Raw genomic sequence first — 17,218 nt, 5'->3', positions numbered from 1 at the left:
AAAAAAAAAAAAAAAAAAAAAAAAAAAAGAAGATTCAAAATTTCAGTCAATTCAGTGCTTTCTAAAAAATGGATACCAGGCCGGGCGCGGTGGCTCACGCCTGTAATCCCAGCACTTTGGGAGGCCGAGGCCGGCGGATCACTTGAGGTCAGGAGTCCAGCCTTGGCCAACATGGTGGAAATCCCCCGGTTCTACTAAAAATATAAAAATTAGCCCGTCGTAGTGTCGGACGCCTGTAATCCCAGCTACTTGGGACGCTGAGGCAGAAGAATCACTTGAATCCGGGAGGCGGAGGTTGCAGTGAACCGAGACTGTACCATTGCACTCCAACCTGGGCGACAAAGTGAGATTCTGTCTCAAAAAAACAAAACAAAACAAAAACAAAAAAACGTATTTGGTGTGGTGGCAAGCAACTATCAGGATGCTTGAAATTTCCACTTTCTCAGGAGGCATGTAATTATTTTAAAATTAGATATTAGGTTGAAATTAATGTTCATAATCCCTCTCGGGTATCTAGCATATTTTTTATCTAAGAGTCTAAAACCTCATAAATTTACGTAACACTGCCCTTTAATGCCCTTCAACACATAAAACTTTACTTTTCCAGCATTCTGGGACATTTAAGAATCACATTTTTGCAACGTAAAATTTCAAATTTATCTTTCCTTCATGTTCTCTCTTCTAGTGGCAAAATCAAGAAGAAATCTAATCTGAATGTTCCCTACCTTAACAATACAGACACTATCAGGTCCAATTTAAAGACTAATTTTTATTAAAAGATAAATTTGATCTATTTTTAGCCCATTTGGGATTACCTTAATTGGTCGTCACAGCAATGATTCAGGGCTAATAGAAACTAAAGAGATTTAGTACCATGAAGCAAAGTCACTTTTAGATTTTTGCCACCTAAGAACCGGGATAAACAGATTTTCTTATAGTTCATATTTAAATAATATATTTAATGTGATTCAGGCACAGTGACTCACGCCTGTAATTCTAGCACTTTGGGAGGCCTATGAGGGCGGATCAATTGAGGTCAGGTGTTCAACACCAGCCTGGCCAACATGGTGAAACCCCGTCTCTACTAAAAATATGAAAAAATTAGCCAGGTGTGGTGGTGGGCGCCTGCAATTCTAGCTACTCAGGAGGCTGAGGCAGGAGAATCACTTAAACCCAGGAGCCAGAGGTTGCAGAGAACCAAGATCACACCATTGCACTCCAGCCTGGGCGACAGAGTGAGACTCCATCTCAAAAATATAATAATAATAATAAAATAAATAAATATATATATATATATAATGTCCAATTTTATGGTCTTAATATCAAGAAAAACACATGCTAAGTAAACTATTTATCTTAGTTTAATCCAAATAAGATCTTACCTGGGTTCCTTGACATTGCTGGAACTGGCTGGGAGCTGACAAGTTGGGTCATGTACGCCTTCTGAAAACTGTATTTTACCCACAGTGATTTGCAACAATTTGTTACTTTGGGAGATGGATTGAGAACTTCTTTAGTTTCATAAACAATGCCATCATGTTTTTTCTTCTTGTTTTTTCCCTGTTGAAAAACATATTTTCAGAGGCTTTCCCCCATTTCTCAGTTAAATATTTGGTATTTTGGATAAATATTAATGTTTTAACAATACCCAGCAGCATTTATTCCACATATAAGAGAGTTATGGATTAGAGTAGAAGGTGGACCAGTGATCCCTAAGGTCTTTTTCAATTTAGTTAAACATCTTTCTAGGCTGCTGCATCCTTATCACCTATTACACCTGCCTGCATCCTTATCTCCCATTAGTCTTTCTTCTCTCTCTCTCTCTTTTTTTCTTAGACGGAGTTTCACTCTTGTTGCCCGGGCTGGAGTGCCATGGTGCCATCTCGGCTCACTGCTACCTCTGCCTCCTGGGTTCAAGCAATTCTCCTGCCTCAGTCTCCTGAGCAGCTGGGATTACAGGCATGTGCCACCACGCCTGGCTAATTTTGTATTTTTAGTAGAGACAGGGTTTCACCATGTTGGCCAGGCTGGTCTCAAACTCCTGACCTCAGGTGATCCGCCAGCCTCAGCCTCCCAAAGTGTTGGGATTACAGGCGTGAGCCACGGCGCCTGGCCTCTTTTCTTTTCAAGAGCCACATTCCATCAGGGGAAGTGTGTAAATTGGTACACTGAGAAAAAGAGAGAAAAATTGGTATAGCCAAAATAAAGTAGATCAAAACCTAGAGAGGTGGAGAGGGGTAGAGATGGAATACAACACACTCTTTGTCCTATTTCCTCGTGGGTGTGTGTGTTTCCTCCCCAAAATAATTCTCATAGTCCTCTTTGATCCTTCATACACACACATTCTGTCTCTGCAGATACTTATATGAAGATTACTCTCCTGCCCCCTTTCCCTTTTCCCCTCCAATATTGTAGAATAAATCCAAATGAGATGAAGAATTGCATTAAGACTTTTTTTTTTTTTTTTTGAGATAGAGTCTTGCTCTGTTGCCCAGGCTGGAGTACACATCTCGGCTGGAGTGCACATCTCGGCTGGAGTGCACATCTCGGCTCACTGCAACCTCTCCCTCTCAGGTTCAAGCGATTCTCCTGCCTCATCCTCCCGAGTAGCTGGGATTACAGGTGTGTGCCACCACGCCCAGCTAATTTTTATATTTTTAGTAGAGATGGGGTTTCACCATGTTGGCCAGGCTGGTCTTGAACTCTTGACCTCGTGATCTGCCCCCCTCAGCCTCCCAAAGTGCTGAGATTATAGGCGTGAGTCACCATACCCGGCCGCATTATGACTTTTGTTGTCTTCCTGGGCATTTAATTCTTTTGACTTGAAGGGTGGCCACAGGGTTCAAAACTTTCTATTCTACCTCCTAAATCTACCTGCTATTCTAACTTCTAAATCTAAGTTACTGCAAAGGGAAAGAATGGATAAGACCACAATGAGCTGCTAAGATAATAGAGGCGGACTTCAGGAGCCTTACATCAGTGCTGTCTAATACAAATAAGTGAACCACATATATGGTTTTAAGTTTTCTAGTAGCTACATTTAATAAGTAAAAAGAAGTGAGTGAAATTAATTTTAATGATATATTTGATTTACTCTAATATATCCCCAAATAAATCCAAATATTGTCATTTCAACATGTAATCAATATAAAAAATTATTAATGAATTATTTTACATTCTTATTAATTTAAGTCTTCAAAATCTGGTATGCATTTTGCACTCACAGCACATCTCAATTCAGACTAGCCACATTTTGGGTACTCGGAAGCCACATGCAGTCAGTGGCTACTGTACTGTACTTTACTGGACAGCCAGCCATACAAACCAAGGGGAGAAAGACTGTCAAATAGAATCGTCACTCATCGTTTTTCAAATGTACCACATTTTCCAGTGTAGAATGCTACCTCAATATATTGCTTAAGTTTGTAATTCAGGCCAGACTGGGGGACAGAGAGCTGAGAAATGAGTTGTTGTGGGTTTCTGGGCATTTTTAGTGCCTTGGGCAGCCTGGCATTTTAACTGGACTCATTAGGCAAACTTCTGACCCTAATTTGATTTGTCAAGTAAGACATGCTGTTCAGCTCATGTGTCAGAGCCAGATCAGACCTGGATGAACTGATAAAAGTATTAAAATTCCTGGCTGGGTGCGGTGGCTCACACCTGTAATTCAGCACTTTGGGAGGCCGAGGCGGGCGGATCATGAGGTCAGAAGATCAAGACCATCCTGGCTAACACAGTGAAACCCCGTCTCCACTAAAAATTCAAAAAATTAGCCGGTGTGATGGCACGCGCCTGTAGTCCCAGCTACTCAGGAGGCTGACGCAGGAGAATGGTTTGAACCCTAGAGGTGCAGGTTGTAGTGAGCCGAGATCGTGCCACTGCACTCCAGCCTGGGCAACAGAGCAAGACTCAAAAAAAAAAAAAAACTGTTCCTAAATGAGCAAAGTTGATAATCAAGATGCAGCTACCAGGCGAGGTTCTTACCTGAAAGAGCTGGCTGACAGCTTTACCCATCAGCCCATTGTGAAACTGTCATTTTGTACTAGTCATTCATGTAACATTGCTAGACAACTGAGAATAAAATATCTAACCACAGCCTTTTAAACTAAACTATCAAGAATGTTGGATTTTATTTTTCCCAAGTAGGTTTTTATTATAATTTCTCCCAAACAATACTGCAGTATGTTAATAGGTATTTATTGAAAATAATTAATGCTAATTATATTTTTGATCTAAAACCTTTTTTTTTTTTTGAGACGGAGTCTCTCGCTCCGTCACCCAGGCTATAGTGCAGTGGTGCCACCAAGCCCAGCTAATTTCTGTATTTTTAATAGAGATGGGGTTTCACCAAGTTGGCCAGGCGGGTCTCAAACTCCCGACCTCAGGTGATCCATCCTCCTCGGCCTCCCAAAGTGTTGGGATTACGCGCATGAGCCACTGTGCACAGCCTAAAACTTATTTTAAAATATATGTCAGGACCAGAAGCGGTGTGGCTTATGCCTGGAATCCCAATGCTTTCGGAGGCCGAAGTGGGCTGATTGCTTGAGCTCAGGAGTTTGAGAATAGCCTGGGCAACATGGTGAAATCTGGTCTCTACAAAAAAATACAAAAATTAGCCTAGTGGTGGCGCACACCTGTAATCCCAGATACTCGGGAAGCTGAGGTGGGAGAATCACTTGAGTCTGGAAAATTGAGGCTGCAATGAGTCGTGTTTACACCACTGCATTCCAGCCTGGGGTACAAAGTGAGACCCTTGTCCCCAGAAAAAAAAGAAAGAAAGAAAAAATATATACATATATATGTACATAAATGTCAGAAAAACACTATGCTGTTTTATGTAACTGTTAGTATAACTGGATAATTACCAGGCCAGGCGCAGTGGCTCACCCTTGTAAACCCAGCACTTTGGGAGGCAGAGGTGGGTGGATCAATTGAGGTCAGGAGTTCCAGAACAGCCTGGCCAACATGGTGAAACCCTGTCTCTACTAAAAATACAAAAAGTAGCTGGGCATGGTGGCGCATGCCTGTAATCTCAGCTACTCAGGAGGCTGAGGCAGAAGAATAGCTTGAGCCTGGGAGGCAGAGGTTGCAGTGAGCCAAGATGGCACCACTGCACTCCAATCTGGGCAACAGAATGAGACCTTGCCTCAAAAAAAAAAAAAAATTGCATAATTACCCTTAAGAAATGTTGGCCCTACCTGAAAATATTATATATAACCAGGAAATCTCAGAATTCATGAAAGCATGAGAATGTATCTGCACATGCTTCAGCAACCATTTAGTTGATGTATGTTGTCTATTTAATAATTACTGGTTTATGTTAGGTATCTTGTCTTATTATTATTATTTTCTTTTTCTTTACTTTTTTTTTTTTTTTTTTTTTTTTTGAGATGGAGTTTCACTCCTTTTCCCCAGGCTGGAGTGCAATGGTGCAATCTCGGCTCACTGCAACCTCCACCTCCCAGGTCCAAGCGATTCTCCTGCCTCAGCCTCCTGTGTAGCTGGGATTACAGGTGCATGCCACCATGCCTGGCTAATTTTTTATTTTTTTGTGGAGATGGGGTTTCACCATGTTGGCCAGGCTGGTTTCGAACTCCTGACCTCAAGTGATCCACCTGCCCTCGGTCTCCCAAAGTGCTGGGATTACAGGCGTGAGCCACCATGCTGGGCCAAGTCTTATTATTTTGATATATATTTACGAAAGCTTTTACTTAATAAAATAATGTATTTTATCTTCTTTGTGGGTTGTTTTTATATAAAGCTTAAAATACATTAGAAGTAAAGCTTTTGGCCAGGCATGGTGGCTCACACCTGTAATCCCAGCGCTTTGGGAGGCCCAGATAGGTGGATCACTTGAGATCAGGAGCTCGAGACCAGCCTGGCCAACATGGCAAAACCTTCTCTCTACTAAAATACAAAAATTAGCCAGGCATAGTGACGCATGTCTGTAGTCCCAGCTACTTGGGAGGCTGAGGCACGAAAATCACTTGAACCCAGGAAGCAGAGGTTGCAGTGGGGTGAGATTGCACTAATGCACTCCAGCCTGGGTGACAGAGCAGCACTCCAGCCTGGATGACAGAGCGACACTCCATCTCCAAAAATAAAAATGTAAATCTCCTATCATTTCTTTTGTCAATTAATTATTAATTCACCTATAGGTTCACATTTTACTATGTGTTGCAGGCTAAATAACAGCCTCACAAAATATCCACATCCTAATTCCCAGAACCTGTGAATATGTTAACCTACCTGGCAGAATAGACTCTGTAGATGTAATTATATTAAAGCTCTTGAGATGAAGAGATTATCCTGGATTAGCTGGGCCCAACCTAATCACATAATCCTTAGAGAGGGAGGCAAGAGGGCCAGATTCACAGAAAGAAATGTGACAATGGAAGCAGAGGTCAGAGTGACATGAGAAGAATCTATAACCCAAGGAATGCAGGCAGCCTCTAGAAGCTGAAAAAGATGCAATGGATTCTCTCCTAGAGCCTCCAGATGGAATGCAACCCTGCCAACTCATTTTAGACTTCTGACCCCTAGAACTGTAAGATAAATTTGTATTGTTTTAAGCCACTAAGTTTGTGGTCATTTGTTACAGCAACAGTAGAAAATTTATATACTATGTTAATCTCAGTGCATAATATTGTTAGTAAATTGTCATTTTATTTTATTTTTAATTTTTTGGGACAAAATCTTGCTCTGTCACCGAGGCTGGAGTGCAATGGCGCAATGTTGGCTCACTGCAACCTCCACCTCCTGGGCCCAAGCAATTCTCCTGCCTCAGCCTCCTGTGTAGCTGGGATTACAGAAGCCCACCACCACAGCCTCCCAAAGTGCCGGGATTACAGGCGTGAGCCACCATGCCTGGCCGTAAATTGTCATTTTAAAAGTGTTCATTGTAAGATAAATTTGAAAATGTAATTATGGAAACACTGTACTATAAAATGGGCTCTTAGCCGGGCGCGGTGGCTCAAGCCTGTAATCCCAGCACTTTGGGAGGCTGAGACGGGCGGATCACAAGGTCAGGAGATGGAGACCATCCTGGCTAACACAATGAAACCCCGTCTCTACTAAAAATACAAAAAACTAGCCGGGCGAGGTGGCGGGCGTCTGTAGTCCCAGCTACTCGGGAGGCTGAGGCAGGAGAATGGCGTAAACCCGGGAGGCGGAGCTTGCAGTGAGCTGAGATCTGGCCACTGCACTCCAGCCCGGGCGACAGAGCAAGACTCCGTCTCAAAAATAAAATAAAATAAAATAAAATGGGCTCTTGTCCATAGCAATAAACAGATGATCATAATAACTAGGAATGCTGAACTCTAAATAATTACTTAGTGATGGCAACTGTAAATTAAGCTACAAATCTTTACAGCAATCAATATATGTTGGTTGACAATGAAAAATATATATTGATCTACTGAATACCAGGCACTGCTCTGGACCCTGGGGATATAGCAGTGAACAAGACACACATGGTTCCTTTTCTTGCGGAGCTACAGTCTAGCAGAAGAAAGAGGCTATATTAGAGTCATGTTGGGTGTTACAAGATTACATCGGCCCAGCACGGTGGCTCATGCCTATAATCCCAACACTTTGGGAAGCTGAGGTGGGCTGATCGCTTGAGATCAGGAGTTCAGGAACAGCCGGGGCAACATGATGAAACCGTGTCTCTACAAAAAATAGAAAAATTAGCTGGGTGTAGTGGCATGTGCCTGTGGTCCCAGCTACTCAGGAGGCTGAGGTGGAAGGATCACTTGAATTTGGGAGGCAGAGGTTGTAGTGAGCCATGATTGGGCTACTGCACTCCAGCCTGGGCAATAGAGTGAGACCCTGCCTTAAAAAATAAATAAATAAATAAATAAACATATATATATATATGCCAGGCGTTGTGGCTCATACCTGTAATCCTAGCACTTTGGGAGGCCGAGGTGAGGGTATCACTTGAGGTCAGGAGTTTGAGACCAGCCTGGTTAACATGGGAAAACCCCATCTCTACTAAAAATACAAAATTTCTGGGCATAGTGGTGGGCACCTGTAATCCCAGATACTCAGGGAGCTGAGGCGGGAGAATCGCTTGAACGTGGGAGACAGAGGTTGCAGTGAGCCGAGACAGTGCCACTGCACTCCAGCCTGGGCCACAGAGCAAGACTCGTCTCAACAAATTAAAATATAATATATATATATATACACATACAGATAGATGGATAGATATAATATATCATGAGGGGTGGACCTAACCTAGTCTAGGTGATCAGGAAGGACTCATCTAGGAATGATGTTTAAGTTAGAACCTAAAATTTGACTTGGAATTAGCCTGGAGGGAGGATGAGCAAGGGAAAAAGAATGTCCGGGAGAGCTGAACACCAAATGCAAAAGCCCAAAGGTAATAAATAATTCAAGGCATGTAAAGAACTAAAAATAAAAACAGAACTTTCAATTCAAAATAGCTGAGATATTCCCCACACAACTCTCTCAAAAATAACAAGTGGGGGGAAACACCCAGAAACACTCATTTCATTTTTCTTGAACTGAGACTCACCTCAAACCACAATGCCTGAAAATAGAAAATGGATGGAGGCTATTAAAGGACTTAGCAGATCCAAGGAAGGTCAAGCCTAAGTGCTTAGAGAAGGAGAAACCAAGGAGAAGCAAGGCACGTCTCGCTGAGGAGCCCTGGAAAGACTCAGGTATCAGAAGCAGTGAAGTGCAGAGGGAAGTTAAAGGAAGGGAGATAGATGGGAGAAATGTAATGCTTCAAAAAGGAGACTCGTTTGAAAATCTGTTTAAGAAGTAGTCAGGTCTCCCAGAGCCCCACCCCATCTAATGTAATCAAGCTATACTTTTACCTCCATAAGAAACGGGAAATGCCATCTCTGGAGAAAGTAAACTAAAGGAGTTATAGATAGTGGTACACTTGGCATAGATCAGAGTGGGAGTCAGACATATTACTGAAAAGAAAACACCCAGGCCTCTTCTCCTGCATAGATATAGAACTTCATAGCCAGGTTCTACTCTCTAGCAGGAAAAAGAAAAACAAAACGTACTTCTTAGGGGAAAAAACCTGACATTTTGGAGGCTCTCATAGAAAAAGCCTCCAGTGAATTCTTTCAATTGATAAGATGCAAACATATAGTTAGAATTTCCAATTAGCTTTTAGGACTTTATTCTTAAAATATAAATGTACAAAAATCATCAGCTACTAGAGGAAAATCTGCAATATAAAAAAAAATTCTAAACCTCAAGCATGGAGGAATGGAGGGGAAAAATCACAGAAAACTGAGACAATGCAAGGAGCATAAAAATACTTCAAAGGAATTATATCATCAGAGAAATATTATATCCATGAAACAAGAACAGGATGCTAAAAGAAGAAACACTCTAAGAATAAACAAGAGCAGCTGGAAATTACAAATACTATAATTAGAAATCTGTAAAAATATATACATTGTGAAAGACAAAGACAAAAAAAAAGCTCCAAAAGAGAATGACCTTGGTTACAAGTCAGGAAAAGTCATGAGAAGATTCTACAAGAAAACTGCTCTGATGTCTTTAAGAAATCATTGTCATGGGGGAACAAAATGGTAGGCAGATGGGGAAGGGTACTGCTCTACATGCAAAGGCTAGGCCGGGCGTGGTGGCTTGTGCCTGTAATCCCAGCACTTTGGGAGGCTGAGGTGGGTGGATCACTAAGTCAGCAGATCCAGACCATCCTGGCTAACACGGTGAAACCCGTCTCTACTAAAAAATACAAAAAAAAAAAAAAATTAGCCGGGCATGGTGGTAGGCGCTTGTAGTCCCAGCTTCTCGGGAGGCTGAGGCAGCAGAATGGTGTGAACCTGGGAGGCGGAGATTGCAGTGAGCCAAGATCGTGCCACTGACTCCAGCCTGGGTGACAGGGCAAGACTCCATCTCAGAAAAGAAAAGAAAAGAAAAGAAAAGAAAAGAAAAGAAAAGAAAAGAAAAGAGGCTAAAGAGATAAGAAAACCAAATGCAATTTTGGAGTGAGATGTCATATTGTCTGCCACTTACTTTCAAATAGTTCAGCAAAATAGACAAATATAAAAATAAAGAAAATATGAGAAAATGTTAGCAATTGTTTAATCTATTATAAGTAGTAGATATACTAGTGTTGGTTGTATTAGTCTTAAATTTCCTTTATATTTGAAATTTTTCATAATAAACAGCCATAGAAATAAAGCAAATATTGGGAGCTCACTGCAGTGAGCTATGATCATGCCAGTGCACTCCAGCCTGGTTGACAGAGTAAGACCCTGTCTCTAAAAGAAAAAGAAAAGAAAAGAAACAAAGAAATGCAAGAAAACATTCCAGAATAAAAGGACATATTAAGAAAAGGACAGGGTGAAAAGGCCCAGCACGACGAATGGAAAAGACCTAAACCAGTATATACACACACATCTTGGAATGTACACACACATCAAAATGCTGATGATTATTGCATCTAAGTAGTGGGTATACTTGTTGAAATACTATACCCTCAACTTTTTATGTTTGAAATTTTTCATAACAAAAAAGTCATGAGAGATCTAAAATTTAATAAAATTTTATGTTAATGTCTCTAAGAATTGTGGCCTATTTTGGAAAGCAATAAATAAATTAATTGAATCCAACCAAATGACGTAGCCATTATAGGTTCCAATTGGATTGGAACATTAATGACATAACTGAAATTCTCCTTAGTTTTGGTGAAATAGTTGGGTTTATAAAGGCCAAATAAAATCAAATCTATACTTGTAATTTCCAAGAAAGCTGGTTTATAAGAGAACCAATAATCATGCATATTTATAACATTATTAGGTCTATAATAGATGCTTAAGTACTTGAGAAGGTTTGTCAGACAATTCAGGTATATAAAGAAGAAATAAAATATTTGAAATGCCTGTGGTTTGAAACGATTTGTCTTCAGTTAAGCAGCAAAAGTCCCTTTTCAATTGATTGCTAAAATTTGCTAGCCTTTTAACTAAAACAATAAAATGTATCAGCTGAAATGTTATAATTTTCTCTTTATGCTTCTTTTAACAGCTTAGGGAGATTAACTTTTCTGAAAGGTACTTTTACGTGGTTGAAAATCACCCTTGAAGGTAATAAAAAACTCAATTGTCACAGAAGACAAACATGGACAATAAAAAAAGATAAGATTAGAGTATCTAGAAGTTACAATATCTGAATAATAAGAATTCCAGAAAAGAAAAAAAAAAAAAAAAACTAGTAAAAGCTGTAGAGAAGAAATTATCAAAGGAGCAAAGGTGTGATGGCTCATGTCTTTAATCCCAGCATTTGGGAGGCTGAGGAGGGAAGATTGCTTCAGCCCAGAAGTTGGAGAACCACATCTCTACAAAAAATTAAAAAGATTAACCAGACCAGGCGCAATGGCTTACGCCTATAATCCCAGCACTTTGAGAGGTCAAGGCAGGAGGATCATTTGAGCTCAGAAGTTCAAGACCAGCCTGGGCAAGATAGGTAGACCCCCCTCTCTACAAATTTTTTTTTTTTTAAATTAGCCGCACATGGTGCTCTGCTCCTGTAGTCCAGCTATTCAGGAGGCTGAGGCAGGAGGATACTTGAGCCCCGTTCCAGGCCGCAGTGAGCTATGATCACGCCACTGCACTCTAGCCTGGGTGACAGAGTAAGACCTTTCCCAAAGGAAGGGAAGGGAGGGGAGGGGAGGGGAAGAAGGGGGAGGGGGGAGGGGAGGGGAAGGAGGGGGGAGGGGAAGGACGGAGGAGGGGAGGGGAGGGGGAGGGACGGGACAGGACGGGACGGGACGGGAAGAGAAGGGAAGGGAAGAACAAATGCAAGAAACCATCGCAGAACAAAAGGACATATGTCTCCAGGATGAAAAGGCCCAGCACAACAAATGGAAAAGACCGAAACCAATATACACACACATCTTGAAATTCATCAGTGATAAATCCTAAAATCTTCCAGATTGAAAAAAATAAATTAAGAACAAACTCGATTGGAAGTTAGAAGACAGCAGAGCCTTCAAAATCCTGAGAGAAAATGTTTTCCAATCTAGAGTGTACACCTACTCACACAAACAAGTAAGACTAGAATAAACCCCCTTTTCCTGCAACATCTCAAAAAATTAACCTCTCTTGCATCAGGAAGCTAGTGGAGAAGGGAAGGGCTCTACAAAATTAAAGGAGTAAGTCAACAGAGATGAAAGCAGGGATGCTGGAAAACAAGACTGTGCCATAAACTTTTTAAAAAACAAACTGTTTAACAATGATTGGTTTTTAAATGATGTGCCTGGATTCATTTAGTAAAAATTAGTTTTAAAAAAGAATGTAAGCCAGAAAAAAAAAACACAAAAAACTCAGCATGATTGGAGAGTACTAAGTGGCACAAAATAAGAAAAGATACATAGGCAGGGGCCAAATCATGTAGGGTTTTAGATTTTGTCCTTAAAAAAAGTGAGAAACTCTTTAAGGAATTTAAACAGAGGGATGACCTGATGGGATTTCTGTTTTAAAAGATCACTTTGGCTACTGGATGGAGGTGGTTTGGAAGTAGGCAAGAGACCATTGTAGTAATTCAATAATCCACTAGGGTAGAAACACTGGAGACTGAAAGGAGATGAATTTTAGATTTAGGAACTAGAATTGATTGATTAGAAAATGGGATGATAAGTAGAAAATAATCATGGATCATGCCAGGGTTCTGATGATCCCTTAAGTAAGTGGATCGTAGTGGCAGTTACTAAACCAGAGATCACCAGCATGAATTAACATTTTGCCTTGTTTGGTACTAGGTTTTATCTGGGGGAGGGATGCAATGGCAGGAAATGATGAGTTCAATTTTGGATATACTTAGTCTTTGAGGTATGTGAAAGTCATTCAAGTAAAGATGTTAAGTGGGCATTTGCCAATATGAATTTGGAGCTCAGAAGAGAGGTCAGGACTGGAAAAACAAATGCGAGTCGTTATCATAAGGAATATGAAAAATGCCATGTAAGTAAAAGGAACACTCTTGTGTTCATTAGGAAATACTTATTAAACTCTTACTATGTGTCAGGCATCAAACTAGATGCAAGGTTACAATAGTAAACAAAAATTTCACAGTATGGGATATTTGATAAATAGACTTCAACTAGGGTGTACTAGTCTCTAGGGGGCATTGTTCAAAATGTTGGGGTGCAATTGTACAGTTACATTAATGTGAGGTTATATTCAAATATAGAGACCAGGTGCGGTGGCTCACGCCTGTAATCCCACACTTTGGGAGGCTGAAGTGGGTGGATCACTTGAGGTTAGGAGTTCAAGACTAGCCTGGTCAACATGGTGAAACCCCTGTCTCCACTAAAAATACAAAAATTAGCCGGGCGTGGTGGCACAGGCCTATAATCCCAGCTACTTGGGAGGCTGAGGCAGGAGAATCACTTGAACCTAGGAGGTGGAGGTTGCAGTGACCTGAGATTACACCACTGCACTCCAGCCTGGGTGACAGAGCGAGACTCCATCTCAAAACAAACAAACAAAATAAAAAAAAAACAAATTTAATAGGTAGAGTCGGGTATGTCAGACCTCCTCCAATGCCTGTAAAGGTCCTGCCCTCCACAAAAAAATTGTCCTACGTTCTGTATTTTGACTGTTCCTCTGGATATTCTCATAGGCAAAAAATCCAGTCATAATGATCTGAATCTAGAACTTGTCTGTTTCACATCTAAACAAAAAATATTTTTTGTATGGGTTTTATATATACCAGATTTCCAGGAATGCATCTATGGTATAAATCAAGGGAAACTTGTACTTTCGTTATTGTTGTTTAATGATTTTCTGAATTTTACCAAGATTTGTTCATTGTATCAGAAAATCAATTTACCGCAAGACCACACATGGTACTTGAGTTACTAATTTTAATAGTATATGTATGTATATGTATATTCTTTCTATACATACCTGATTACTGGCCCCATTTCTTTACCCCTGCCTGTGTCCACACCTTTGCAGTGGCTTCATGAGACAGAGACAGAGAGACAATGCACTATTTCAAGCCTAGGTCTAAAGAGGCCTGGTTACTTTCTGCTTGCTCTTTTGCACCTCTGCTATCTTAATGAGAAGAGTTTTCTCTTGGTGGTGCTGCCCCTTCGAACTGAGCCCCAGACTAGAATGAGAGATTCTTTATTTCAGCTTTTGTTTTCCAAATTTTCTAAATGAGCATAAATTATTTTTATTATCAGAAAGAAAAGAAAACCCAAGTTACTAAGAAATGAAATTCTATTTGGGGTTAGACCATGAGTAATGCATCTTTTTTCTCCCAGGACATGCATTTATCAGGGTACTCTGCAGTCAGTGGTTGGGTAATAAATACTTGTTGAATGAAAAAAGGAACTCCTTTAACCTATCCCTCCTGGCTTCCACTGTGGTTCCCCTTTGTTCTAGTCTTTCTCTCCCTTCTAAGACCAGCTTCTTCCTATTCTGGACCACTCTGTTTCTCTCGTCCATTCTGATTCCTCCTTCTCCTTCTCTAACTCTCTGCAAACTTGCAAACTTTTTTTTTTTTTTTTTTTTTTGAGATGGAGTCTCTCTGTCTCGCCCAGGCTGGAGTGCAGTGGCGCAATCTCGACTCACTGCAAGCTCCGCCTCCCGGCTTCACTCCATTCTCCTGCCTCAGCCTCCCGAGTAGCTGGCACTACAGGCGCCCGCCACCACGCCCGGCTAATTTTGTTTTGTATTTTTTAGTAGAGACGGGGTTTCACTGTGTTAGCCAGGATGGCCTCGATCTCCTGACCTCGTGATCCGCCCGCCTCGGCCTCCCAAAGTGCTGGGTTTTGTTTTGTTGTTTTTTTTATTTTTTTGAGATGGAGTTTCGCTCTTGTTGCCCAGGCTGGAGTGCAATGGTGCGATCTCAGCTTATCACAACCTCCGCCTCCCGGGTTCAAGCAATTCTCCTGCCTCAGCCTCCCGAGTACCTGGGATTACAGGCATGTGACACCACACCCAGCTACTTTTTGTATTTTTAGTAGAAACAGGGTTTCTCCATGTTGGTCAGGCCAGTCTTGAACTCCTGACCTCAGGTGATCCGCCCACCTTGGCCTCCCAAAATGCTGGGATTACAGAAGTGAGCGCCCGGCCTGCAACTCTTTTTTCTTTCCCTTCTCCCCAGCTCTACATTTTTCTTCCTATGTTTGTTTCTCTCCTTTTCTTTTTTCTTCATATATATATATATATATATGTTTTTTTTTTTTTTTTCTTCTTTTTTTTTTTTCTGTTTCACTTTTTCCCCCAGGCTGGAGTGCAGTGGTATGATCTTGGCTCACTGAAACCTCTGCCTCCCAGTTCAAGCGATTCTCCTGCCTCAGCCCCCCAAGTAGCTGGGATTACAGACATGCACTACCATGCCCGGCTAAGTTTGTATTTTTAGTAGAAACGGAGTTTCTCCATGTTGGTCAGGCTGGTCTCGAACTCCCAACCTCAGGTGATCCACTTTCGGCCTCCCAAAGTGCTGAGATTACAGGTGTTAGCCACCGCGCCCAGCCTAAGCCCTGATTTCTACATCTGTAATATGGAACTAATGAGGCTTGCCAATTAGAGCTAGTGCCTGCCCACCACATGGGATGCACTCAACAAATGGTAGGTATCATTTGATCTAAACTTCCCCATTTTTAGATAAAAGTGGATGAGACCAGAGAGGCAATGACTGATCTAAAGGTGACCAGGCTGTCAGATCTTCTTAGTTCCTATTCAACTTACTCTCACCTGGATCCTTCTTAAAGTCAATTTTGAAGTATATGGTTCCCATTCCAAGGTTGAGTATCCACTAATTTTCAGCATCATATGAACCTACTTCCATTTACAGTAAATAAAAACCAAGAGAGACCAACCCACTTACTAGCTTAAGCATAGAGATTCAAAGCAAGAAGAGGAACTTTCCAAAAGCTGTCAGCCTTATTCATATGTTGCTATCATGTAGTATATTAAAAATCAAAGAGTAGTTGAGGAAGCAATGAGCTAGCAATTCCTAATAATTCCTTCCAGATTCAGCCTAGGACATTGACTGTGTGTGTGTGTTTGACAATCTTTTAAGAATAAGAATCTGTAAGGACAATTATTTAGTGTATGATTTTTAAAAGGCACTAAAGAGGACACATTCAGTAGAAAACCAAATATCTCCTTAAGAAATGATATTTAGGCCAGGCGTGGTGGCTCACGCCTATAATCCCAGCACTTTGGGAATCCGAGGCGGGTGGATCACTTGAGGTCAGGAGTTCAAGACCAGCCTGGCCAACATTATGAAACCCAATTTCTACTAAAGATACAAAAAATTAGCTGGATGTGGTGACAGGCGCCTATAATCCCAGCTACTCAGGAGGCTGAGGCAGGAGAATAGCTTGAACCAAGGAGGTGGAGATTGCAGTAAGCTGAGATCATGCCACTGCACTACAACCTGGGCAACAAGAGCAAAACTCAGTCTCAAAAAGAAAAAAAGGTGATGTTTAATTCTCTTTAGTAATTCTATTGTTATCATGATTATGGATAAAAGAAAAAATATTGAAAATATTTCATCACTGTAACATGTTTTTATTTTCATTAAAGCTGTATAACAAGCCAGACATGATGCCACATGCCTGTAAGCCCAGCTAACCAGGAGGCTGAGGCGGGTGGATCTTTTGAGTCTAGGAGTTCAAGACCAGCCTGGGCAATATAGCAAGCCTCCATCTCAAAAAACAAACAAAAAACTACATAACAAATGTTAAGAAAACTAACTGGTATATTTTGATATGCAAACAATTTAAGGTCGACATTAACGAGGACAATTTTACCTCAGGAAAAAGATAATATTAGTTTGGATGGGTGTATATATCATATTAATACTAGTAGTACCTTACATTTCTCTAGAGCGATCTAAATTTCTGGTGCAATCTCAGCTCACTGCAAGCTCCACCTCCGGGGTTCATGCCATTCTCCTGCCTCAGCCTCCCGAGTAGGTGGGACTACAGGCGCCTGCCACCATGCCTGGCTACATGTTTTGTATTTTTAGTAGAGACGGGGTTTCACCGTGTTAGCCAGGATGGTCTCAATCTCCTGACCTCGTGATCTGTCCACCTTGGTCTTCCAGAGTGCTGGGATTACAGGCGTGAGCCACTACACCTGGCCAATGCTTTCTTTTTTCTTTTTTTTGAGAGTCTTGCTCTGTCATCCAGGCTGGAGTGCAGGGGCATGATCTCAGCTCATTGCAACCTCTGCCTCCTGGGTTC

The 17,218-nt window shown here is 41.2% G+C and overlaps 2 protein-coding genes across 2 annotated transcripts in view; one reads left to right on the top strand and one right to left on the bottom strand.

Moving 5' to 3' along the window:
- The window catches only part of PXT1 (peroxisomal testis enriched protein 1), a 56,096-nt gene that overhangs the window by 32,557 nt on the left and 6,321 nt on the right, over positions 1–17,218 (bottom strand). Inside the window, exon 3 of the mRNA XM_023212658.2 lies at positions 1,383–1,560. Within this exon, the coding sequence (XP_023068426.1) occupies positions 1,383–1,434 (52 nt within the window). The 5' untranslated portion in view covers positions 1,435–1,560. The remainder of the gene's footprint in view (positions 1–1,382; positions 1,561–17,218) is intronic.
- The window catches only part of KCTD20 (potassium channel tetramerization domain containing 20), a 56,833-nt gene continuing 52,477 nt past the window's right edge, over positions 12,863–17,218 (top strand). The window contains exon 1 of the mRNA XM_023212655.2: positions 12,863–12,971. The gene's annotated coding sequence lies outside the window, so the exon portion shown is untranslated. The remainder of the gene's footprint in view (positions 12,972–17,218) is intronic.

The sequence above is a fragment of the Piliocolobus tephrosceles genome, chromosome 5, assembly GCF_002776525.5.
Source record: "Piliocolobus tephrosceles isolate RC106 chromosome 5, ASM277652v3, whole genome shotgun sequence".
Taxonomy (NCBI): Eukaryota; Metazoa; Chordata; class Mammalia; order Primates; family Cercopithecidae; genus Piliocolobus; species Piliocolobus tephrosceles.
Note: the sequence above shows the minus strand (reverse complement) of the source record. Positions and strands in the feature narration are given on the sequence as shown.